This window comes from Brassica napus, chromosome A5 (assembly GCF_020379485.1).
Source record: "Brassica napus cultivar Da-Ae chromosome A5, Da-Ae, whole genome shotgun sequence".
Taxonomy (NCBI): domain Eukaryota; kingdom Viridiplantae; phylum Streptophyta; class Magnoliopsida; order Brassicales; family Brassicaceae; genus Brassica; species Brassica napus.
Genome location: NC_063438.1, coordinates 4895598 through 4919992, shown reverse-complemented (window position 1 = coordinate 4919992; position 24395 = coordinate 4895598). Strand labels below are relative to the sequence as shown.

Below are 24395 nucleotides of genomic sequence, written 5' to 3'. Positions count from 1 at the left end.
AGAATTTGATTCTATTAGACAAAATGTAGGATGCCTACTTTTTTCTTCTTGTTAAAACCTAATTAATACTACCGATTAGTACTGGAGAAATAATTGAGTTGCTAGTTGTTCAGTATCTATTATAGCTGGGATAGTTTTAAAGTTGATATAAAAACATCTATACTATTAAAGCCGGATCTTATTGTCCTTTTTACCTTAGTCTACTCTTTTCTTTACTAATATTGTATGTTTTATTAAGAGCAATCAAGTAATATTAATAACACATCTATATTGGGTCGTTTTTTTTATCCAGCCCACATCAGATTTCTCTTGGGCCATTTGGACCGATTAAGAAATCATATCCAATTCTCACTTTTTTTTTTCTTTAGGCCATTGAGTCCAAATTCAAATATTTTTTTTCAACTATTCTTAATTATTATTTTTTTCTTTTCTTAATATAATTTAAGCATTCATAAAAAAATTAATTTTTTTCATTGAAAAGTATAAATCTTTATTAAAAGTATATAAGTTTTTTTTTAAAATATTAACCACATAATGAAATTAATTTATCAGAGTTATATCAACTTAATTCATTAAAAAAATAAAATAAAATTTTTAAAATATAAATAGCCATTTAAAATGAAATACGATAAATAAAGATAAAATCTTTAAGTCTTTTATAAAATAAAACATAAATATATTAAAATATAATATTTATTTAATATTTGTCAATTGAAAAAAAAAAGCGCCGGTCAAAATCTAGTTGATGGGATCAAGTTTGAACACAAACTTGAGATATGTTGTTATCTTCTTATCCACTTCTTTTGAAATATCGTGTATTAGAATTTAGAAAATAGATACCATATAAATCTCTGGTTAATTGTGGTTTACTTTGGTTATTGTATTTTGGTTTAGTCTCACTTGCATATCACATTCACATTGTATCATTATCCCACATACTCATTTAGGGGTTCTTAATCTTTTTTAAATCGAATTTTGGATCCAGGAGGCCAGCAAATGTTCTTAAGTGGGCTTGACCGTACTAAAGACCTTATAATATGGGCTAAAATTGGTCTAAGAGGCCCATTAAAAAAACTAGGGTTCAGACAAACTCATCTGCTTAAATACAAATCGTTTATCTTAAAACCTAGACTTTTAGGGCTTCCAGTGTAAAAAAAAGTTTCAGCCGGCGGCGGAGCCATGGTTCTCAAGTAATCACTCTCATCTCTCTCCTATGTTTCTTCGTACTGCTCAGCTCATAGTGCTTACATTGTTGTTAATGATCTCTGCTTCAGTGATAGTTTACGTTTAATTCTTCTGTTTATCGTATTGTCAAAATGGTCTGCAAGTTGACTTTTTTCTGTACGTGACATGGTTAGTGTTCGGTAATAACTAGACGTAGTCGTGTCTCTCTGTTTGCACTCATTGCCCTTATGATCCAATGTGATTTCATGACATAGTATTACTTCGAACATTGTCAAAATGAAAGAGCTTTATGTGCGTTCTGTTTTTTTGTTTGGTTTTGATTGGGACATGTTAAATTCACATTCTCTAAGCCCTTTGATTATGTTTTTTTTTGACGTTTTAGGACTGAGCTTTGCCGATTCAGTGGCCACAAGATTTACCCAGGCAGGGGTATCAGATTCATCAGATCCGACTCTCAGGTTCTTTTCTTACTTCATCAGTTTTGCTCAATGTCTCTTTGTATACTTATTGTTATCTTCATGATTTCATCTCAGGTGTTTTTGTTCATCAACTCTAAATGTAAGCATTATTTTCACAATAAGTTGAAGCCTTCCAAGCTTGCATGGACCACTATGTACCGTAAACAGCACAAGAAGGTAAAACCAAACTCTTATTCCTGATTTTTTTTTTTTTTAATATAGTTTTAGTTCTGTGTAAGTGGTGCTAATTTTGTTAGTCTTACAGGACGCTGCTCAAGAGGCCGTGAAGAAGAGGAGACGTGCAACCAAGAAGCCTTACTCAAGGTCCATCGTTGGTGCTACTTTGGAAGTCATTCAGAAGAAGCGTGCAGAGAAGCCTGAAGTTCGTGATGCAGCCAGGGAAGCTGCCCTACGGTTAGTTTTCTTTGGAAGCTGTATCAATCTTTTGAATACTGAAAAGTGTGATTTGATTCAAATTTAGTTTTGATGATTGTTGCAGTGACATTAAGGAGAGAATCAAGAAGACCAAGGACGAGAAGAAGGCAAAGAAGGCCGAGTTTGCTTCCAAGCAACAAAAAATCAAGGCCAATATCCCCAAGACTGCTGCACCCAAGGCTGCTAAATTGGGTGGTGGTGGTGGCAGACGTTGAATAGATTAGCCCTCATTCATCTCTCTGCTCTTATCTTTTTTTTAATTGTTTCTGACTTTTGTTTTGTTACAAGTTTTTATTATAGTCTTGCACCCCTATCTGATATATTGTACTCAAAAAAGTTTTTTATGCAGATTATGAATTTTTTTGTTTGTTTACTTATCCCATTTTATTTGAATCTTAACTATGTGGAAGACATTGCTGATCAGTCCATGGCTTGTCTATTGCTTTAATGTTCTTCAATAGCAATGTCTTGCGTGTGAACGAACATAAAACACTATTTTCTTGAAAGCAACTTTAATTAAAACAGGATCTGACATCGTACCAAAGCAACAATTATGGATTCTATTGAGATCTAGTTGAGTTGGAACTGAGCTGATAAAGCATTTTCCCACGTTTGCTGCTTGTTGTTGCTTGCACCATTCTCTCTTATCATTGCCTTCAGTTGTATAAGCTGTTAAAACAAAGTGATAGTAAGTCAAGTAAATGCCACTTGAGATAACAAGATAAATTAATAACGTACCTCTTCTTGTAGCAACTTCTTTTCTTGACAGATAACATCAAACTCTTGCCTTAATGATTCGTAGAGATGCTCGAGTTGTTTGTTCTTCCACCTGGCTTTCCTGTTCTGGAACCAAACCGCTATCTGTCTAGGTTGCAGCCCGAGTTCTTTGGACAGCTTCATCTTCCTCTCCGGGTCTAGCTTCATCTCCTCTTGGAAACTTATCTCTAGTAACTTCAGCTGCTCGTTAGTCATCTTCTTCTTCTTCGTTTCATATCCATTGTTGGTGTTGCTTGCTTCTCCATAACTGCTCTCCACCATTGCTGGAGGGGCTGCATAGTAATGTTCATGAAGAGGTCGACCTCCTTGTGTCTCCAAAATTGTACCTGAAGAAAACAAAATATTTGTTTTCTTGGATTTGATTCCGGAGTGTACTATAGTTTTCTATATGGTTAAGATAGTGATAACTATTGCACATTGAGTTCATGAATTAAGTACCAAGCACACACATTAGTTTCTTTACCTGAAACATTGTTAAAGCTATGGAAAGGATAGATGAAGTTGGAAGAAGATTGGCCATTGATGAAGGGGCTGGTCCAGCATTCCATATTGTCTTCTTCCATTTTCCTTTTTTTTTTCTTTTGCCTATTTCTGCATACAACAATGTGTTCCAAGAGACAACGTTTTAGCCAAGCAAAGAAATGAGTAACTTATGGTTTGATCTGGAACTTGGAGTGTAGGTTGTGTATATTTATGGACATGTTACTACATGTATTTGCGTAAGTAAATATTGTTGAAAAGCCCCCTAGGTCTTCTGATTTTAACCTCTTGTAATTAATTGAGTCACTGTTGAGTGTTGACTGTTGACTGTTGAATGTTAAGTAAAGAGATAGATCAAATATGCTAAGTAATGAATGGTTTCCTACTTTCTCCATTTAGGCTTTAACACACAAAAAAAAACATAGGATTCAACTAATGGCAGTAAGTACATGTTAGGAAACAAAAGTGTGGTTAGTGTTAGTGTAGATGACAGAGCCGTACAACATATATAGTTATCAATATTTGATTGACATTTTGGGTGATAAAATAGTTTATTGGATATATTTTATGGGCCAACGAGTAATTCTAAATATTTTAAATTTAATGAAAAATTAAGAAACCAAAATCGCAATATTTGATGGACATTTTGGGTGATAAAATCGCATGTATATTACATTGGTTAGTAGACGGTAAAAAAAAACTAAAAGTTATGCCTAAAATCAAAAGGTTAAAATATGTGTTAATATTTATTAATTATTTCAATAATGATATAAAAGTTTTTTTTTTTGCTAAACTACATGTAGTTAGAATTTACATGTTGTTAGAATTTTCACATGATATCTGTCACAAAAGATGCTAAAAATGTGTTTCTCTGCGTGTGCATGTCTCCTCCCTAACAAAACATGAGAAAAAAAATATGCCAACTGAATCGTACTGAAACAACTGCAGATTTTAAGATAATAGCTAAAGGGGTATTGGTGTTCAGAAAAAAAAAAGCTAAAGGGGTATTGGTGTTCAGAAAAAAAAAAGCTAAAGGGGTATTATTGGATTGAATCGATGACTTTAATTAAGTTAAAACTCTATATTTTATAACCTTCAGTTTTGGCGACGTTTATAAGAATGTGTTTGGATTACAAACAAAAACTAACACTTGTGTTTCATATACGTGTATGGTAAATCACATAGAAAAATGAGTATTCAAAGCCTTTTAAAAAAGTAGAAAAAAGTAAGTAATTGGTGATCAATAGTTAGTGTCGATATAATGTCGACAAAATAGTTAATGTGAATATTAGTATATGAAAAATTAAAGAAGTCAGTGAGTTGAGAAAAGGAACAGTTTCATATAGAGGGAAAATAGATGAAAAGAGAATGGTCCAGATTCTACTTTTGTACACATGTCTATCACTCTCTCTACCTTAATCAATCTCTAAATCGGACCTGACAAATACCAATTCAAACTCCTACTCTCAATCAATATACATAGCCTCCCAGTTTCATCTCTTTATATGTATTTGTGTAAGTGGCCCCCTATAGTCTTTTATTTAACACTGTGAAGCTGCAGGAGTGCTACTACTCAAAACAGAAAGATCAGAGCTGAGAAAGGTCCAATTCTATTACTGACAGAAATTCGGAGCACAGTTCACTAGGTTGTGAAAATAGTATCATCGATCTACGAGTTTTGTGTAATGTTGAAATATCTGATCCGGTGTTAAATTAGAGACTGATGCAACGTGTTTTTATTTTCAAATGTCTTTATCAAACTAATTAATCTTTGTGAGCGACTGGAATGTTGTCGAGCTGGTCCAGCTTGAAAAACTCAAGTTGTTGATTGGTATACATGGCCCTTTGATAACTACTTAGGCGCTTGATTTGAAAACAGGCCGAGAACTTTTGAACATGCAATATATGTAACTAAATTATGCTCATGACTCATGAGATTATTGTTCTGTAGACTCAATATTGATATCTTTTTTTTTTTCAAAGCTAGAGGAAGTAGATGGCATTTTAATACTCTCTCGCTCTCTATTTCCCGTATTCCTATAGATAAATGTAGCTTATCTGAACCTATGCGCACCTCTTGAAAGACTAGATCAGAAGACTAAGATGTTTTTGATAGAAAAGGTCATGACTTATTTTCCCAGCCGTTGCAGTATTATTAGGGAGCTCATCGATATTCATGCTGAAAAGAGTTTTTACTAGATCAGAGAAATAATTTCAGCAGTTTAACGTTCTTTGAACGAATTATACGGTGACAAACTAGATCCAAACTCGTAGGTTTGTGGTTAAATCGCCAAAAGCCGAAAGCAAACAATTTTCTTATAGCATCTTCGACCCATTGATATTTTTGATTCTAAATGCTACAATAAAAGAATGTATATGAATTCATGTATATTTTTCTCTCCTAAAATATAAATTGATATTTTTATGTATGTAACAGCAAATATTATACATCTATTATAGATTCATAGTTTTTTATTTTATTTTATAATAGTCTTTAAGCTTTTAGCTTTTTATAACTATAACTAAAATAAATACTTAGTTGATAAATATAAATGCTTTATACAAAATAGAGACATAATTTTTTGTTTACATAATATATAATGTCTACTTTGTTTCATTATTTTTGTATAATGTACCCTTTATATAATAAATATAGTTTAAATAATATTATACTTTTATGAATACTAGGTCCTTGTCCGCGCTACGCGCGGATAGTATTTTAATTTTTTTTTTATATTTTTATACTATTATGTCAATTGTTTAGTTTTATAAAATGTTATGTTTTTACTGTAAATTTGGAATTAAAAATCTAAATTTTCCTTACTGTAAAGTAAGTTAATTTTTTTGAATCTTACCACAACACATTATACATGAAGAGAATATAGTTGGTCTTTATATTCTTATTTGCTGTAATATTGAAAATTTTGATGATTTGTTTAAATGGTTTTTTTTTAATTATATATTTTAAGATTGATTTTTCGTGACTACATTCTATAATTGTCTAAAAAAAATTGTTTGTCCCATATAGACATCCACATAAATATGAACTTCTGATAAATTTGTTCATTGGAATATTTAGTTTCACTTTCAACTTTATTCTCTTTTTTGGCACCCTCATGCTAACTTGTGGGGCTAGCCAACTTGGTGCAAAAGGGTTTACAAAAGCTGATCGAGATGCGCGTGATCGGACACCTTTTGCTAGGCTATTCGTACAGAATTTTAAAGATCTAAGAATATAAGCAATAGAAAGTTCAGAAAATTATTTAGATACAGCATGTATTTCGTCTAGCTCCGAGTCCAAAGCAGGCCAATCTTCCTCCTTTTGAATGAGTATAACCAGTTGTTCACAGTTGATTGAAAGACTATCTCTTTGTGTCCAAACTTCAGTATCACTTGCATTGCCCATAGCAAACCTTCAGCTTCCGCTTGCAGTGGTGATTTGGTGCGTGTATATTGGCTCTTGCTCCAAACAGCATTGGAAAGTCACCATCCATTAACACAAAGCCAAGTTCATATATATCTCTTTCATTTTATCCAGGATGTCTAGCAAGAGCGTTTCTTTGCGGAGGAACAGTTGTGTCCGTTACTTCAACTCCCATATCAATCTCCATAATCTCGTCTATACGTTGAGATATCCTCCAACAATCTGCTTCAATTTTATTCGCTAATGGAAAATACATAATTCCTACGACACTATTAATTATTGTTTTTTTTTTGTAACACCGATACAACAAACTTATGTTTGATTTAACAAAACTCTTATTTTAATTTTGTATTAAAGAATCAATCATATTTCATATTATCCATAATTTTAGTAAATTTGCTTATTTGTCATGTTTTTATTAGGTTTTAGCTAAATCATTGATTTATTATTTATTTTTAGCTAAGTCACTAATTTATTAATTAAAAAAATACCCTTAATTAATATTATATATATATTAAAAAAATAAATTTTATTTTAGTAATATTAAATTTCTATTTTATATTAAAATTTAGTTAGTTTTTCTTATTTGTCATATTTTATTAGGTTTTAGACTTTTAGATAGGTTATTGATTTATTATTAATTTCTAACTGATTCGCTAATGTGTTAATTAAAACAATACCCTTAATGAATTTTATATATAATTAAAAAGAATTTTATTTTAATCATATAAAATTTATATGTTATATTAATATTAAATAATTGATTCTAAAATAATATAATAAAATTATCAAAAATTGAAAAACAAGATAATTTTCATATATATTTTGTTGCTATCTGAAAACAATATTTTTATTATAAAAGTTAAGAAGATACAAAAAATTATAGTTAAATATTATTCAAGAAAAAAACATTTATATAAAGATATTTTCTAAACTATTTCTAAGATATGAGTGTTTTAAAAAAATTTAACACAGGATGTTTAGAACAAGGGATTATGCTTATGAGAGAGTGGCTCGGGAATAGGCTTCGAAATGGGTCGAATGGGCTCCGAAAATAGCTTATTTTTTTTTAAACTCAAACTCAAGTCCGGATGACATGGCATCTTGATTGGTTCACAATATTTTGCCCATGTGGCAAGGCTTAGAAAGTAGGGATTTAGTCCCTTTTATATAGTAGGATGTTAAGTAAGTAGGGATAATTTTCAAATTTCACAACTGAAAGGTACGTAGTTGTAAAAAAATATATAAAAAAAAATAGATTTTAAAATAAAAATGTATTTATACATCGGTGAGAAACATATTTCTGTTTTAGAGTTCTTCTATGAGAGAAAAGGAAAATAGAGGAAGAGATGCTCTTACCACTATATTAACAGTTATCATGATCGTTACGAGAGTTTATATTGTTGGATCAAGCTAGAAATTAAAGCACTAAAACAAACCACTAACACTATATGGCATTTCAAATGTGAAAACTTAATTCTTTATTAGCTTATCCGGACAAAATCAGAATTTAAAGACATGAAACTATAATGTCAATCCAACATTGAGTTCCATATGGATTTGGGGTGTATAAAGGCTTAAATAAAAACAAATGTAGATTCATGAAATGGTAAACCCTATTGAATTGTTAATCTTTTTTTACACAAGTAGCTTATATATTATATTGAACAATTTTACCAAAAAGATTATATTGAACAAAGGAGTAACACGGCTGATTACATAGATGAGGCGAGTTAACCTATTGAATTATTAATGTAAAAAGATTTTTCCAAAAAAAAAATCTATTGGATTCATTTCAATATGTTGCAGTTCCTTTGGGATTGGAGATGGTCACGATCTAATTAATTGAGCTAGAAAAAGGTAATAAATAGAGTGAGTAAATGGTAAAAACTAAAAACCATAATGATAAATGTAAACCCTATAGCTATATAGAACGGAAGCTCAATAGAGAGAGAAAGAGTAATGCGCGTGTGTGTCTCTGTGTCATAGGTGAAGATTTTAGTATAAAGCAGAAGCACATTTCATTTCTTTCTAGCTCGACTTTCTCTGCTAGTTACACCGATAAAACTCCATGTTCGTTAAAAACCAAAACCAACGGTCAATGGTTTTTGAAATATATATATACTTGCTAAATAGAAGAGAACACTGTGAAATCTGTAAGTTTCTTTTAACATGTACTTGAGACTGCCAAGTGCCAAACCGGTGAAGACATAGTCTGACTTTCCTTCCTTTTGCCATTATTAGCTTTTTGGTAATTTAAGTCGAAATTGTCATTGTCTCCAATATCCAGTGCCGTCCCATAACTTAAGGTGGCCTAAAGCATTATTAAAACTTTGTGGCCTTTTATACAAATACCAATAATATATAGTGACACATAATCATTAATACCAATAATACAAATGCATAAAATCATTGAGTATGACAAAACTGAAAATATGTTCGTGTCAAGAAGAGGATCGAAGAGTGGTAATGTGGAAGACTAATCAAACTAATTAACCTATGGACCAAACTACTATTCCATGAACTGTGGCCCTAAAATTGGCTATATATCTTGTGGCCTAAAGCTAATGCTTTACTTGCTAGGGCCTGCCAATATCCATGGTGAAAAATAATCAAAACAAGCATTCAATAGGATAATGAACATTCGAGTAACAAGAATACACGTTGTGTAACAATTAATACTAATGGTCCCTTTCAGAGAAAAGAAATGGTCCTGGCCATTGAACAAGAGTACAAGACCCTTGTAGTCTTTCAGGTTAGATAAGTCAAACCCAATCTATTTCAGTTTTCAAGCTTCTCACAACTTGTACTACTAGTATTTAGGCCTATTAGTATTGTACCCACTTGTATCTCCTTAGTTGTGTCCTTTCAGTATCATGTTATGTGGGACAAATGAGTGTGTTGAATAATGATTTATTTCACATCACTTTCTTGGATTAGAAACACCTTGAATCTTGAACCAAACGGAGTATGAAGTAAAAACAACAAACTCGATCTAATTTACAATGCTATTTACTATAACCTAATTCACGAACCAAATCAAGATGACAAACAGTTTCTACCTTCCAAGTATATATCGTATATGCAAAAAGTGTTGATGTACATCTCCTTCTTCCACCATCCCGTCTACTATACACCAAATCTGCTGTGGTTTGCTACAACATGGAACCTGCCAAAGCCGAGAAGAATAAAAAAAACAGCATCGAAACTTTGACAGATGCAAAAGCAAACACCGGTTCTTTTATGTTTTTTTTTTTAACTTTGGTTCTTTTATGTTTTCAAGTTCAAAACATTACGCTAACCATCAATCAAAGCTGAGAGGGACCACTAATTAAACTAATAACACTACTCATGCAAGCTTTCAAGAATTGTTCTCAAACAGCATTCCTCAAAGATTCAAGAAGCTGGCAAAATCTGATAATCAAGAACCAACACGACAAAATGTTGCTAAAATCTTTACCGTGATGCTGAAGAGCCATAGCGATTGAGAGAAAGTGTGCATGTGTGCTGGATGGTGAGAAGGAGAAAACAAAATGAAAATAATAACACGCCCGGTGGGACTCGAACCCACAATCGTTTGATTAGAAGTCAAACGCCTTATCCATTAGGCCACGGGCGCACTTGTTCTTTAGTTTGGGTATAGGTATTACACATATATCCCGTTTGTCTTTTGATGAAAAGTTAAGATCTGAACTTAACGTGTACTCTCATCCGAATTTAAGTCAATTAGATCCTTACAAACGTTTATTTGGAGAGTACAAGACTCCATTGATGCTAGCAAAATGCAAAACAAGACATTATGTGGTTTTAGTTATATTTTCAGTGTTACTATAATCCTTTATCTTTTGAACATTTTTATGGTAAAAATATTTTTTTTTTAGCCTTCATCATCACTTTGTTATAATCCAGTGGACTAAAACTCATTTTCGCTTGATCTCAGAAAATCATTAACTCTACTAAAACTTAAACAAAACATTTGAGATGATTAAATAATTGAAAAGGAAAACAGAATGTGTTCATGTTCAACATTCTTACTAGAAATGTGTTCAATACTCAATAGTAAGCTAAAGAACAGAGTAAATATTAATAAAACTAGACTAACAGACATATGCAAGGTAATAATCCTTTATGACTTTGCTGTAGAAAGACCAGTCCGGATGAGAAGAATCAATCATGGGCTGGCCAAAAGAATGCTCCTTAACGTAATCTTGAACATCCGGTGAACTTGCGATATCATCCAAGTAAGAACAGAACTCTCCTTCTGGATCTAACAGGATCAAAAAACCAAACCAATCATAACCAAAAAAGACAAGACATGGAAACGTCAAAAGTTAAGATAAAACGATCATATACCAAGAAAGTCATCGTTCTTGTCTGTAGGATCGTAACTCACTGGGAACACACCTGTATTGTCCTGCATGCATTCACATAAAGATCAAGCAAGGAGCAAAAACTAAACTAGTAAATAACATTACATCGAAAGTAATTTTACAGGATTAAGAAGAGCTTTGTATGGTTCATCATCGATGAAGATAGTGTTTGAAGCAGAGAAGCCTTTGAAGTACTTAAACACTTTAGAGAGATCCTTGAAAAACATAGGTTTATCACTGTTATGTAATGTCGTACTTCCACTGTCAGTACACTCTTCTTGGTCCTATAGCAAAAGAGTATATCAACAAATGCTTAAATATGAACACATACTCACATATATATCATAAGTCTTTTTTTTGTTCAAAAGACAAATATCATAAAAGTCTTACCCACACAAAAAGAAGATTATCTTGAAGATTTTCAAGAACAATGTTTAGAACTATATCAACATTTTTCCTATAAGACAAAAACCATAAGGAATCAAACATATTAAAATGAAAATTAATTTGAATTTTAAGAGATGGAAAAATGAAGAGAGACTAACTCGCAAGCAGAGGACCAAATCCCAACTTCAAATCTCTCGAGAATAAACTTCATGAACTCTTCAGCAAATGGCCTCTTATACACTAAACAAAACAAATATAATTAGTAGATTAAAAATAATAAAATTGGAAATTAAAAAACATATATTACCTAGGTTTGGGCCACAAGAAGCATCAGGAGATCTGTTCTTGGGAGTTTTGCGGTAAGTTCTTCGATGAACTCTATGAAGAAGTAGACCACTCAGACTTAAGACCAATAGTTTCTTCTTCTGCTTCTCTTTCTTAGGTTCTAAACTAAGTTTATCCAGAATAGAACTCAGTTCTGTCTCCTGTTCTGCTTCTTCTTTGTCACATGTGGACTCATCTTCGGGTGCAACAACGATGCTCTTCTTGTTCTGTTCATCAGCCATTGTTATTCTGATTATGATCAACAAACTATGATGTATTTTTATAGAGTCAAAGTCATGTCAAGTTTACTTTCACGAGGTCAAATCAAATCCTATTAAATTAACCTTTTGCGGCTCATTGGATACTGAGTTGTAGATTCTATTATTCCAAGGGCATCCAATGGTGTGTTAGTCAAAAAGACTCGAAACCTTTTACTATTGTTTTTGGTAGGTAACCTTTTACTATTGTTGTGATGTCCGCCTTTTAACAGTTATACTAAATGGCCTGTAATTTTGGGCTAAAATATTGAATTGTTGTGTTTGATTACAGAGGTTTATGAGCGAGCACAAAAAGCCCAATACGAAAAATACAGCAGAAGACTTGTGAAGTTTTAACATAAAACGATGTTGAAAAATATACTTATTTCTTAGCTATAAAAAACGATATTGAAAAATATATTTCTTAGCTATGGAAACGATATGAAACATGCTAAAAAAAAAAAGAGAGAGGAAACACACACATAATTGAAAATGGAATAAAATCACCTTAGCTATAAAAACGATGTTGAAAAAATGGAATCTTCACTTCTGTGTCAACTAGCTGAAGACAAACCCATCTGGCTGTGGACAGGCTTCTCCGTGACCGGCTGTTATCATTTCCAGCTACTCCTTCAGACGGCCCATCGCTCCTGCTTCTTTATTTCACCTCCTACCGACCACCTTGAGGTGTTCTACTATTGTTGGCTCTTGTGTTTTCTTTTTGAGTTGTGTTGTTGTTGTTTTCTTTCTGTGTAATAAGTTGTTTCAACATTGTGAAAAACTGAAAATGGTATAATATTAACATTTTACCAAAAAAAAAAAAACGATGTTGAAAAATATATTTCTTAGCTATAAAAACGATATGAAACATGCTAACAAAAAAGAGAGAGAGGAAACTACACATAAATCAAAAATGGAATAAAATCAAGACCCAAATATTGATTTGCCTTTAATTTGTTTCTAGAGTTGTAAAACTAGCCGAATATTCGACGCATGAAATTTCAGTGGAAAGAAAAAAGCTAGTCGAATATTCGATTACTTGGACAAGGAGCAAAGGAAAAAAAGAAAAACCTTTCCTGGTTTGCAAAAGACGTGCAGCACATCGTTTTGTCATCTTCTTTGGAACCTAACTCATCATCCAACGGTTCATATTAAAACAATCCAACGGCTCTCCCTTACTCGATTCCTCTTTATATATCAAACCAGACCACCCGATTCATCATCTACTGTAACCGTTTCACTGAACCCTCTCGTACTCATCGCCTCCTATCGTCTTCGCTAGATCTACTCTCGAACCATGGCCACTATCACCGTCGTTAAGGCTAGGCAGATCTTCGACAGCCGTGGCAACCCCACCGTCGAGGTTATTAATCTCTTCTCCCTTTCCCGATCTAGTTTCCGCGTTTTGCGGTCACTCTCGGCCTCTACACTGTTTATTCCTTGTGGATCGGTTTGACAGTTGATTTTGAGCTTAAGTGAATGAGAATCTGCGTTTTGATCGTGAATAGAACTTTAATTATGTTTATTACTATATGTGAATCTCGATGACGATGAGTCATTGATCGTGGAGCTGATTGTGTTTGAGATGATTCTTGCGACGGATCTGTTTTATCTGATGACAGTTGAATTTGAGCTTAACTGAATGAGAATCTGCGTTTTTGATCGTGAATAAAGCTATTATTTATGTTTATTACTATATGTGAATCTCGATGAGATGATTCTTGCGACGGATCTGCTGATTTGAATATGTTTAGATCGTACTAGTATTTGAACTTCGTGCTGAGAAAGATTGAGCTGATGATCTGTATTGGTTTCATCTGATGATTGAATTAGGTCGATGTGCATACGTCCACTGGTGTAAAGGTAACAGCAGCTGTTCCGAGTGGAGCTTCCACTGGTATCTACGAAGCTCTTGAGCTCAGGGATGGTGGTTCTGACTACCTTGGCAAGGGTGTTTCTAAGGTTTAGAGATTGTTTTTTTTTTGTTTGATATTAGTATGAACTTTTTTTTGTCTGATTTGGTATTGGCTTGATGTCATTAGGCTGTTGGCAATGTGAACAACATCATCGGCCCAGCTTTGATTGGAAAGGTGAGTGTCTCTCTTTGGTTTTACGTTTTAATGCATCTCTAATTTGTTTTTAAAGCTAATGTTATCTGACATTCATGTATTTTTGTTGTTTCTTGCAGGACCCAACTCAGCAGACTGCTATTGACAACTTCATGGTCCATGAACTTGATGGAACCCAGAACGAGTGGGGTTGGTGCAAGCAAAAGGTGATTTGATAAAGAAGTTCGAGTTTTATTTATTCAATTAATTGTGAAAGACGATTCTGACCTGTCTTGTTTCTTTTTTTTTGTGTTCAGCTTGGAGCTAATGCTATTCTTGCTGTGTCTCTTGCCGTCTGCAAGGCTGGAGCCGTTGTCAGTGGCATTCCTCTCTACAAGGTACGATGATCTTGAGACTTAATAGCGAATCTGTTGCTACTTGTTTTTTCTGGTGCTAGATTTTCTAAGGTTTTCTATTTATGTGGTATTTGGATGCAGCACATTGCCAATCTTGCTGGTAACCCTAAGATTGTGCTACCTGTTCCTGCCTTCAACGTTATCAATGGTGGTTCACATGCCGGAAACAAGCTCGCTATGCAGGCACGTTCGTTGTGATTCTTTTCTATTGACTTGTCAAATATCAAACTTTTGCACCGTTGAATGTTTCTGATAGGCTGTTGATGTTTGCAGGAGTTTATGATTCTCCCTGTTGGAGCTTCTTCATTCAAAGAAGCCATGAAAATGGGTGTTGAAGTTTACCACAACTTGAAGGTAAACCCTCAAATCATTGTGGTCTTTGACATGCCCTCATAAATGATATGCAAACTATATGTTCCTATTACAGCTGCTGTGACTTTAGTTAAATCCTGTTAACTTACATGTCTTTTTATGCTCTTCCCAGTCTGTGGTTAAGAAGAAGTATGGTCAGGATGCCACAAACGTTGGTGATGAAGGTGGCTTTGCACCAAACATTCAGGAAAACAAGGAAGGTCTTGAATTGCTTAAGACTGCCATTGAAAAGGCTGGCTACACTGGCAAGGTTGTCATTGGAATGGATGTTGCCGCTTCAGAGTTTTACTCATCAGACAAGACCTACGACTTGAACTTCAAAGAAGAGGTAGATCTTCTCTTTCCATATTAATTGCTTTCTCTTTCTACATTCGATAAAAACACAAGGACAAAGCTCTAACCTCGAGCTCCTGCTATGTTTGTTTCTCTGCAGAACAACAATGGCTCTCAGAAGATTTCTGGTGATGCACTAAAGGACCTCTACAAGTCCTTTGTCTCTGAGTACCCAATTGTGTCTATTGAGGATCCCTTCGACCAAGATGACTGGGAGCACTACGCTAAGATGACCGCTGAGTGTGGAGACAATGTTCAGATTGTCGGTGATGATTTGTTGGTCACCAACCCCAAGGTTTGTATCCTAATCAGATCTTTTTACTACTTTGTGTCTGTTTCTCGCTCAAAGTGCTTATATCTCTTTTTAACTCTTTCTTATTCCAGAGGGTTGCAAAGGCAATTGCAGAAAAGTCTTGCAATGCGCTTCTCTTGAAGGTACTTCCCGATCCAGATTATACTGATACAGATTATATAACCTTTGAACAGTTACTGACTAAATCATTGGCCAACAGGTTAACCAAATCGGGTCAGTGACCGAGAGTATTGAGGCAGTGAAGATGTCTAAGAGAGCAGGATGGGGAGTGATGGCCAGCCACAGAAGTGGTGAAACAGAGGACACCTTCATTGCTGACCTATCTGTTGGCTTGTCCACTGTAAGTTATAAACCCATTTAGAAGCCAAATTCCAAAGCAACAGTTCATTGTTTGTGTGATTCGTATTTGATTCTCTCTTTACAGGGTCAAATCAAGACGGGAGCTCCTTGCAGATCCGAGCGTCTTGCCAAGTACAACCAGGTTAAACATCCATAAAACCAAATTGGTCTAAGCAAGAATCAAAAGCATTGTTAACTTTTGTTATTGACTAATATGTTTGGTTACAGCTTTTGCGTATTGAGGAGGAATTGGGATCAGAGGCAGTATACGCTGGAGCTAACTTCCGCAAACCTGTGGAGCCCTACTAGACAAGTGCCACCTTTTTAGTAGCAAAGTGGTCTCTCTTTGTGACGAGAAGAAGATGAGAGTTGTGTTTGCTCATTTTGCTTAAATAAAACATTTTACGTTTGGTTCTGTTTTCTCTGTTTTTTTTTCCTTATGTTTATGGTTTGAACCCTTTTTGGGGAGAAAGTTGCTTTACTTTTTGTAAGAGACCTGAGATAGCTCTCTCTGCCTCTATGAGAGAGAGCAGCCTTTTTTTTTATATTCTGATTTCGGCTTTATTCTTATTATTTCGGCTTTATTCTTATTATCTCCAATGACAGACGTTGGGTTTTGTCGGTAAACCTGTTCGATGGGCTTGATTGGTTCGAATGCAAACCAAAGGTCAGATTTGTGACACTGTGTGAAGAAGACTAGTGAGACACTCAAACCAAATTGCATATAAGATTGTGGAGTTGTAACCAGAATCGTTGGTATCCTTTATATATTAATCGATAAACATTACACTATTTTTTAGTTACGTATAATCACTAGAATGATTTTTAAAATCTTTAGAAAAATTAGTTAGTCTATCTAAATATATATTATATTTTTTATTAAACCAAATATAAAATTTATTAGTAGTGTACAAAAAATATTATATTTTCTTAAATAAAAACTACGAAATTATCTAATATGATTAACATATAAATAACAATTAATGATTTTGAATAATAAAAGATTTGATAACAATATTTTGTATCCTTCATAATTTTTTATATTTTATATTCTTAAAAGAAACTAAACAATCACATTAATTATATAATAAAAAGCTTAAATTTTTTTTCTTACATTTTGAATTTTTTAAAACAACTATAAATTAGTAATAATGCTAAAAGTTTCATATTAAAAAATTTGTGATCAATGATTTAACTTTTTGTTATAACAAGATACAAATCATTATAAAATTATATGAATAATAAGTTTCATTTAATAGATATTCAGATTAAATATATATATATATATATATATATATTAATATTATTAAAATTAAACTATATACCATATAAAAATACATAAATATGTTAATTTGAAAATTTTCAATGCAAAAGTATTGAGACCATAATATTTTAATTTTGAAATTTATATTGAATTTTTAAACATGATTATAAATTACTAAAAATTATTAAAATCTCACATGGAAAGGTTTGTGATTTATGGTTTAATCTTTTTTGGTATAATAAATATACAAATGTTAATAAAATTATATGAGTTGGAAGCTTCAATTAATAAATATCCATATTAAAATATAAAATATATCTATGTCAATATCATTTAAATTTAATTATATAACATATAAAATAAATAAAATGATTGTTTTTTTATTATTTACCAATAAAAAATATTGTAAATGAACGAGAGAAATTATTTTTATTTATGTGATTATTCAAATTTAATTATATACATAATAGTTATTCGCTTCTCAATTATTTAATATTATTATTTCATAATACGTAATAAACACAATAAATAATAATATGTAAAATTAATTTGTATATATATAATATTTATTTCGCGCCTTCATCCCGCGCAAAGCGCGGATCTTCACCTAGTTCTTTGTTACATTGTTCACTTTAACGTTGAAGATTTTTAGTGTTTATGTATTAAAGCAAAATTTTAAAACAGTTGATCAGAAAAAAATTATAATTTTATTTAACTTGAGCAATACAAAATTGGGGTTAACCAGTTGGGAAGATAAATACAATTGGTGAGAAAAAAAACACCATGGACTATTTTATGCAGCACATGTGCAGGTATATTATTTGATAGTCGTCTAACAAAACTTAAAATAGCGAAAGTTGAAGCTGTATATCCTAGTTCTTAATATATTCGACCAATTTTTGGTAGTTCAAAAGCAAAGATCAGAACAAAATAACAAATATTCAATTCAATTAATATCTTTTTAGATAATATCTTATATTTTAATTTTTACTTTTTCACAAGCAATGTTTTTGGACTATTTGGTTTTTAAGAACATGTTACTTAGTTGAAATTGTAGTTATTTTTAAATGTAAATTATTTTTTCTAATATTTTTATTTTTTATATCATAATATAGTTAACTGTAATATATTAGAATTAAATCTAAACTCGGGAAACTTAAGTTCATAGCCACTCTTTGTTCTTTGTGATTCTATTGGGTTTATATTGGGCCAAAATAAAATTATGGTCCAAACACTTAGTGATTAGGGTTTAGGAATGTTATTATGTCTTATAAATATCATCTATTGATATGCACAATCCGCCGCACCAAATCTTTTTAGAAGAGAATAGAATATCTCAAAGTTTTTCGCTCGTGTGCAACACAAACTGCTCTTAACTGTGTAGCAAGATCGGTAAGTAAATCAAATCTCTACATAGATTAAATCCGTATGAACAATTTTTTATTCTACTGTCAATTGTCAATTTAAAGAAAAAATCTATTACAGATTGCATGTTTAGGTTTAGTAAATGATTTATAAACATGTATGAATTTTAACAATGTCTCTTTTTCCATTATCTCACTTTGCAAGTACTTCATGTCATTTAAAGTTATACTTGGTTATAACCTCGTTAAACATGTTATGTTTTTGTTTTTGTTTTACAAAACACAACAAAAATACTATTACCATTTAATATTTTGGGTTATTGGGATCTTATGTGATGATAGTATGATCTTCGTGTCCACATATAATTGTTGACGACATCAGATTTTAAAGATAATTTTAGTGTTATAATTTTTGTTCTGTTTTCATTGATAACGAATAATCCATGAAACAAATTTATGCATCTAAATATTGATATGATATTATGCACAAGAGTTTTTTGTTTTTACATATAGTTATAAATTTATAAGATTAATCTCAATTCTATTTAAATTTTATCACGGTCTAAATGCATACGATATTTGCATATATGTATTGTTAGGCTCATTTTCTTATAATAGGTAATAGATTTTACTGATTATGGCTAAAATCTGTTAGTGTTTAATTTAAATCAAAATGCAAGTAATAGATTTTAATTAAACCAAAACAGTTATATTAAAAATAATAATTAGTGGGGTCAATTTAAGTTAGACCGTTATAACTTTTTGATAGTTCAAAAAACAGTCGATAAAATAGATTTTGATACACACTTTAAAAGCGCAAGATAAAGTTTTATTCAAAAATTTATTTAATGAATATAAGAATACATATGTAATTTTATAAAAACATTATTTTTAAAGTATAGATAATTAAACTAAAATTTACATTAATATAATTTTATAAAAATAAGATAATTCATCTACATAACCCACCCCGTATTAATTTTATTTATATTTTAAATCTTTAATTATAGTACAAATTTATTTTTAGCTTTTATATTGGTCAAAATTTGTTTTATTATTATATCAATTAATTATATGTCATTCAATTCGTCTCATACTTGATAAATATATTGAATTATTTTTCATATTCTAATTTAAATATGTATATTAAAGTATGAAATTATTTATTGGTTTATATATATTACTCTAATATTTTGTTTTAATAAGTTAAAGTTGTTGTAAAATTCATGAATATATGTTATTCTTTAATTTTATAATTTATAAAATAGTTAATAGATGGATTAAGTTACTTTATATTTATTAATTGGGGTAGTAATTTAATTACGAATATAAATTATGTACATATAAATATCATAGAAATGTTATTTCTTATTCTGTAAATAAAAATATATTTAATATTCATTGATAATTATAGATATTATTAATTATTAATTTAATTATTGAAATTAAATATTAAAATAAATGTATATTTAATTTTTTTTTATAAAATGGTATTAAAAGATATTATTAAAATGCAATCTTACAAAAAGATACTTATGATTATATTTTTGAGATATATTATTTTCAAAATTTTAAAATAATAGGTTAAATATGGTATATATTTAATAATAAATAAGTTTATTATAGGAGAAATAATAGAAAATTAAATAAATGTAGTTGTCCAACATATAGACTATTTGTAAGTGGATAAAAAGTATTTTTGTTTTAATAATATACTAGATCTCGACTCGAGAAGTGAGTGGTGTTTATTTTCAGTTTTATATACGTAGATATTTATTTTAGATTGTTAGTAGTATACATTTTTTAAAGTTAATCATATATTTAAATATTTATATAACTATCTCAAATACAATATTTAATAATTTATATGTTGTATTTAGTCAATTGTTTAAAAACATTATATATATATTTATTGCTTCTTATTATATTTATCTTATTGTATTTGCACTTAGTTATTAAACAAATTAATATATGTATGAAACAAAATATTTAAAAATTATTTTGTATTTAATTTAAGCAAAATTCTGACCCGCCTTTAAAAAAGTCCTGATTTCTATTTTAATAGAATAGATATATTTTATTATTTGTATAAAAAATTTCGTATTGTTTTTTTGGTTTACCAATAGCTTGTTTGTTTATCAGATTTTAAGATCTCGGTTCGTCTATCTTAACAAATTCTAAGGTGTTTAAAAATTGGGAACATAGAAATCAGTCACAGCACTATTCTTTACTCTATTTATGTTTATTAATGATTCTTTGTTGCTGGTAAACAGCTTGCGTGACAGTTTCAAACTAATCAAGCAGATGGCTGGCGTTAGGCCCTTAACGGAGGAGGATAAGGAAGTTATCTCATTATATGGCAAACCAATTACCTTGTACGGCATTCTTCAAGCTTTTACACAAGACAAGGTGTGCATTATCTTTCTCTATTTTTCCTTTAAAATTTTATTCTAACTCAGAAGTCAGAACCATTTTATTGCATCTACAAGCTTTTATTATTTTCATGCAGCCACGTTTCCTTCCTAGGTGTTTGAGTTACAAAATACAGGCGAGGAAAAATAAGATGTATGAATCTCTTCTTCGTTATTAGTTAATTATCACTGTTCTAATTTAAAACTATTCTAAAACGTTACACATGTGTGTTTTCTTTTCCAAAATTATCATTACAATCATAGAATTTATGAACTCTTCCTAAACTTTTTGGAATAAATTTTAAGTATCGATTTTCAAGCAAAAAAACTTAATTTATGTTGTTGCATTTTAGATCTTTTTCCCTTCTATTTCCTATATAAAATGAATGGCTTCTTCTCTTCTCATGGCACACTTTTATTTTTCTTAGGGCAAATCTAAGTGGAATCACAATTTTCAACTACATGAATTGTAACAACATCATACTGAGATCCCAAGGTGAGTCTTTACTTGGTTTCGCTTCAGAATCTGTTTTTTTTTTCTAACAATTGTATTAATTATCTACACACATTTGAAAATGTAGTTGTGAAAAGGACTTCTTGCCCATTTTGCCGAATGAAATGTGGAAGCCTCAAGGTAGGTCCTAGAACCAAACTTTCTAATCATATCTTTCATTTTAAACAATAAGGATCTGAAAATTTCATGCTATCTGCAGGGCGTGAAACATCATTTGACGTCATCGCATGCCTTATTTGACTTTAACTTTCGGGTACGTTATATTTTAGGATACACTCATGCTCTTATTGTGATATATCATACACTCAAGTCTTTTCAAGTTTTCTTGTGATATATCATAAGTACTTTTGCATGTTTTAGCTGTCGGAGAATGGTCATCCGATGTTTGATGTCTCCGTGAAACCTGATGCATTCAAAAATGGGGTTAGTATATGTGAAACTTGATACTTACGCAACATTTTAAGTGGGTTCAGAAAATAATTTATTTTTGTCGTGATTATGAACTCTACCATAATGAATTCTTTTAAATATATAACAGGTACAAAATGATGATTTAGAGGAGCAAAATCGCGTTAATACCTACTTTTATCGGTAAGATCTCAAACTATTTACTCCACTTCTTAGCTATGATTCATCATCATCTTCTTAGAGCTAGTCAAACCATAATTCGTGCAGCTCGAAATCCCGTATGCGAGGCCAAAGAGGTGTTCCTAAGGGACGTAAATGTTGTAAGATTTTCGAGAAGTATTCAGAAGATGTCCCTCGTGACAAAGCAAATGAAATTCCTCATGTGAACGGTGATAATATCCCATCCTCCCTAGCAAGAACTCGTTTGTCGGGACAGACTAGCGACATTCAGACAGTAACTCAACTAGAGATAGGTCAGTCTTCTAAAGCTAAGAGGCCTCGTGCTACTGGGAGAAAAAGGTTAAATCCACGGCGGCTCGAGGCCGAAAGGTTATAATGTTCTTTGTGCTACTTTGTTTCTACAGAATCTTCATCCTTATGATTTTACTAACCAATATTATTATAAATTGTTAATTTCCAGAACCGATCTTCTGAGGAGTCGGCAGTTCTATCACTCTAAAACATTGCAGGTGGTTCAGTTTCCTACAAATTCTTGATTTTCTTGAAACCATGCTGTCTAATTGTTTTATTATACTAACTAAATAAGTTGCACTTTGAAGCCAATGACCCTGGAAGAAGTACTGTCTGCTGCGGACAGCGATAATGAAAATGATAAAGAATTTAAAGATTTTCAAGAACGCATGGTATTTCATTGGTTTTGTATTTTTTTTTTAATTTTCATTGAATTGTTATGAAAGAGCATAGCTTACACCAGAGGCATTTTTGTGTTCTTCTTTTTTCGAAATTTCACAGAAGATTGATCGGTTGGTGGATGCGAGCGATGATGAGAAGAGATTTATGGTGCTTTGGAACACATTCATGGATGATCAAAGGTGGCAATATGATTCTACTTTCATCTTATGTTTAAATAAATATTTGAGATAAAGAGTGATCCACCACTAAACTCACTTTTGTTATGCCATGATTACTTTTTGGGCAGTGTGTACGCGGATAAACATGTTCCTTGGGCATGTGAACAGTTCGTAAAACATCATGCGAAAGAGCTGATCACTCCTGAACTTTCCTGGTAATAATTTTTTTTATCAACTCATCATATGATATCCCAAATGGAGTATCCAAATTTTTTATTATATTTGTTGATGCCTCGGAGCAGGCAATGGAGAATGTTCGCAATTGATACGCTGTGTATAAAATACGGTCTGATATCTCCCAAGACCATGGACAAGTGCAGTATCATCCTGCAGAAGGCACAGCTAGAAGAAGAATTCCCAGAAGAAGCGGCGGCAGCAGCAGAAATGGAGGCATTGGAAGAAGCGGAGGCAGCAGCAGAAGCAGCGGCAAAAGCGGCAGCAAAAGCATCCGCCGCTAAAGGCACAAGAAAAAGCGCCAGAATACAAAAGAAGAAGATGCAAGAAGCAGAGAGAGCATTAGCCATGGTGTGTGTCAGAGATCTTCATTTCTGAAGTGAGAGATCAAAAACTGTTTTAAAATTCCCGTACTCAGATACCATTTCCTTCCTTTCAAATTATGTTGAAGTAAACTTTTGGTTTAATCTTTTTATTATTCTCAAGGGGTTACAAACTACAAAGACTGATTATGATACTTGAAAAGGAGAATTAATTCATGTTTTTTTCCTTATCAAAGGTTAATGAGGGACAAGTTAGTTTTTAATTACAAAACAAAGTCTTTTGTTTATGTTTCCAGAATTTACAAACCCTAGCTTTCTTCTATACCAAATCTGATCAGTTTTATTTATTTATTGACTTTTGTCACACTGGGGAGAAAGGAATATTCACCAGCAGCCTCACCTGCATCATTATTTATTTATCATCATTAGTAGAGAGAAATGTCGACTCTTATACCACTCATGGAAAGTTTGTGGTTCTCACGCAAGCCAAGCCACAAGCACGAGATCCTCGCCAATGCAGCTTGCCCCACCCCTTTCACCCATAACTCGTTACCAGCAACATTCATTGACCTCTTTGAGTCATCATCATAGCTCTCTAAATTTCTTGGGATCAAAGCTGAAGTTGCATCAGTTAAGGAACTCTGAGTCTTTAGCACCATTAAATAGTAGTACTCAAGAACGGCCTGCAGACACATTTAAGAATCAGAGGATGAAGAAGAACAAAGAAAATGACCTGTTGATTACCTTCCATTGAGCGGTGGCTAATTTCACTCTAGGCCTGATTGACTTCACGTAGGCATATGCTTCTTGAGGTGTCAGGTGTTTGTGTTGCACCTGCATTGCAAAGATATAATTAGAGACAGAGACAGAGACAGAGACAGAGACAGAGACAGAGAGAGAGCTGAAGTAAACCTTATCAACAGATTCT

The 24395-nt window shown here is 31.9% G+C and overlaps 5 protein-coding genes and 1 non-coding gene across 7 annotated transcripts; 3 read left to right on the top strand and 3 right to left on the bottom strand.

Moving 5' to 3' along the window:
• Positions 1–1093: 1093 nt before the first annotated feature.
• Positions 1094–2451, top strand: LOC106451106 (60S ribosomal protein L24-1). Its single transcript, XM_013892967.3, has 5 exons — positions 1094–1190; positions 1568–1643; positions 1719–1820; positions 1909–2057; positions 2143–2451. Exons 1-5 carry the CDS (start codon positions 1180–1182, stop codon positions 2291–2293), a joined length of 489 nt encoding a protein of 162 aa, XP_013748421.1. The 5' UTR covers positions 1094–1179; the 3' UTR covers positions 2294–2451.
• On the bottom strand, positions 2286–3762 carry LOC106451105 (homeobox-leucine zipper protein ATHB-22). Its single transcript, XM_013892966.3, has 3 exons — positions 3319–3762; positions 2817–3181; positions 2286–2747 (listed from the first exon to the last, which is right to left on the bottom strand). The coding sequence occupies exons 1-3, from the start codon at positions 3416–3418 to the stop codon at positions 2649–2651; spliced, it is 564 nt and encodes a 187-aa protein (XP_013748420.2). The 5' UTR covers positions 3419–3762; the 3' UTR covers positions 2286–2648.
• Positions 3763–10305: 6543 nt separating this feature from the next.
• TRNAR-UCU lies at positions 10306–10378 on the bottom strand. Its single transcript has one exon. It is a non-coding gene; the product is annotated as a tRNA-Arg (tRNA).
• A 304-nt stretch (positions 10379–10682) lies between these two features.
• On the bottom strand, positions 10683–12155 carry LOC106454701 (probable C-terminal domain small phosphatase). Its single transcript, XM_013896816.3, has 6 exons — positions 11824–12155; positions 11675–11756; positions 11520–11586; positions 11252–11413; positions 11113–11173; positions 10683–11026 (listed from the first exon to the last, which is right to left on the bottom strand). Exons 1-6 carry the CDS (start codon positions 12080–12082, stop codon positions 10857–10859), a joined length of 801 nt encoding a protein of 266 aa, XP_013752270.1. The 5' UTR covers positions 12083–12155; the 3' UTR covers positions 10683–10856.
• A 1126-nt stretch (positions 12156–13281) lies between these two features.
• On the top strand, positions 13282–16488 carry LOC106451107 (bifunctional enolase 2/transcriptional activator). Its single transcript, XM_013892968.3, has 13 exons — positions 13282–13460; positions 13931–14059; positions 14140–14187; positions 14286–14372; positions 14463–14543; positions 14643–14744; positions 14835–14915; positions 15046–15261; positions 15367–15561; positions 15651–15701; positions 15779–15919; positions 16004–16060; positions 16147–16488. Exons 1-13 carry the CDS (start codon positions 13395–13397, stop codon positions 16225–16227), a joined length of 1335 nt encoding a protein of 444 aa, XP_013748422.1. The 5' UTR covers positions 13282–13394; the 3' UTR covers positions 16228–16488.
• Positions 16489–17782: 1294 nt separating this feature from the next.
• Positions 17783–23738, top strand: LOC125609297 (polycomb group protein FERTILIZATION-INDEPENDENT SEED 2-like). 2 transcript variants are annotated; one of them, XM_048780593.1, is made up of 14 exons: positions 17783–18574; positions 20820–20955; positions 21056–21111; positions 21386–21453; positions 21539–21591; positions 21671–21724; positions 21832–21894; positions 22010–22062; positions 22147–22428; positions 22520–22568; positions 22659–22742; positions 22852–22931; positions 23039–23125; positions 23213–23738. In XM_048780593.1, exons 2-14 carry the CDS (start codon positions 20851–20853, stop codon positions 23520–23522), a joined length of 1344 nt encoding a protein of 447 aa, XP_048636550.1. In that variant the 5' UTR covers positions 17783–18574; positions 20820–20850; the 3' UTR covers positions 23523–23738. The 2 variants fall into 2 exon arrangements, with proteins under 2 accessions (XP_048636550.1, XP_048636549.1); XM_048780592.1 differs by lacking the exon at positions 17783–18574 and having other exon boundaries at positions 20820–21111.
• The last annotated feature ends 657 nt before the right edge of the window (positions 23739–24395 follow it).

What these genes read in the sequence shown, in the direction of transcription:
- LOC106451106 (XM_013892967.3), top strand. An exon ending in ACCGTAAACAGCACAAGAAG is followed by an intron (nt 1,821 to 1,908) that starts GTAAAACCAAAC and finishes TTAGTCTTACAG; the next exon opens with GACGCTGCTCAAGAGGCCGT. An exon ending in GCCAGGGAAGCTGCCCTACG is followed by an intron (nt 2,058 to 2,142) that starts GTTAGTTTTCTT and finishes TGATTGTTGCAG; the next exon opens with TGACATTAAGGAGAGAATCA.
- LOC106451105 (XM_013892966.3), bottom strand. Translation starts at nt 3,418, where the DNA reads ATGGAAGAAGACAATATGGAATGCTGGACCAGCCCCTTCATCAATGGC. An exon ending in TAGCTTTAACAATGTTTCAG is followed by an intron (nt 3,182 to 3,318) that starts GTAAAGAAACTA and finishes TGTTTTCTTCAG; the next exon opens with GTACAATTTTGGAGACACAA. An exon ending in AGAAGTTGCTACAAGAAGAG is followed by an intron (nt 2,748 to 2,816) that starts GTACGTTATTAA and finishes TTGTTTTAACAG; the next exon opens with CTTATACAACTGAAGGCAAT.
- LOC106454701 (XM_013896816.3), bottom strand. Translation starts at nt 12,082, where the DNA reads ATGGCTGATGAACAGAACAAGAAGAGCATCGTTGTTGCACCCGAAGAT. An exon ending in ATAATCTTCTTTTTGTGTGG is followed by an intron (nt 11,414 to 11,519) that starts GTAAGACTTTTA and finishes CTTTTGCTATAG; the next exon opens with GACCAAGAAGAGTGTACTGA. An exon ending in CAAGAACGATGACTTTCTTG is followed by an intron (nt 11,027 to 11,112) that starts GTATATGATCGT and finishes TGATCCTGTTAG; the next exon opens with ATCCAGAAGGAGAGTTCTGT.
- LOC106451107 (XM_013892968.3), top strand. Translation starts at nt 13,395, where the DNA reads ATGGCCACTATCACCGTCGTTAAGGCTAGGCAGATCTTCGACAGCCGT. An exon ending in GCCCAGCTTTGATTGGAAAG is followed by an intron (nt 14,188 to 14,285) that starts GTGAGTGTCTCT and finishes TGTTTCTTGCAG; the next exon opens with GACCCAACTCAGCAGACTGC. An exon ending in GCAATGCGCTTCTCTTGAAG is followed by an intron (nt 15,702 to 15,778) that starts GTACTTCCCGAT and finishes ATTGGCCAACAG; the next exon opens with GTTAACCAAATCGGGTCAGT.
- LOC125609297 (XM_048780592.1), top strand. Translation starts at nt 20,903, where the DNA reads ATGGCAAACCAATTACCTTGTACGGCATTCTTCAAGCTTTTACACAAG. An exon ending in CGGCGGCTCGAGGCCGAAAG is followed by an intron (nt 22,429 to 22,519) that starts GTTATAATGTTC and finishes GTTAATTTCCAG; the next exon opens with AACCGATCTTCTGAGGAGTC. An exon ending in ATCACTCTAAAACATTGCAG is followed by an intron (nt 22,569 to 22,658) that starts GTGGTTCAGTTT and finishes TGCACTTTGAAG; the next exon opens with CCAATGACCCTGGAAGAAGT.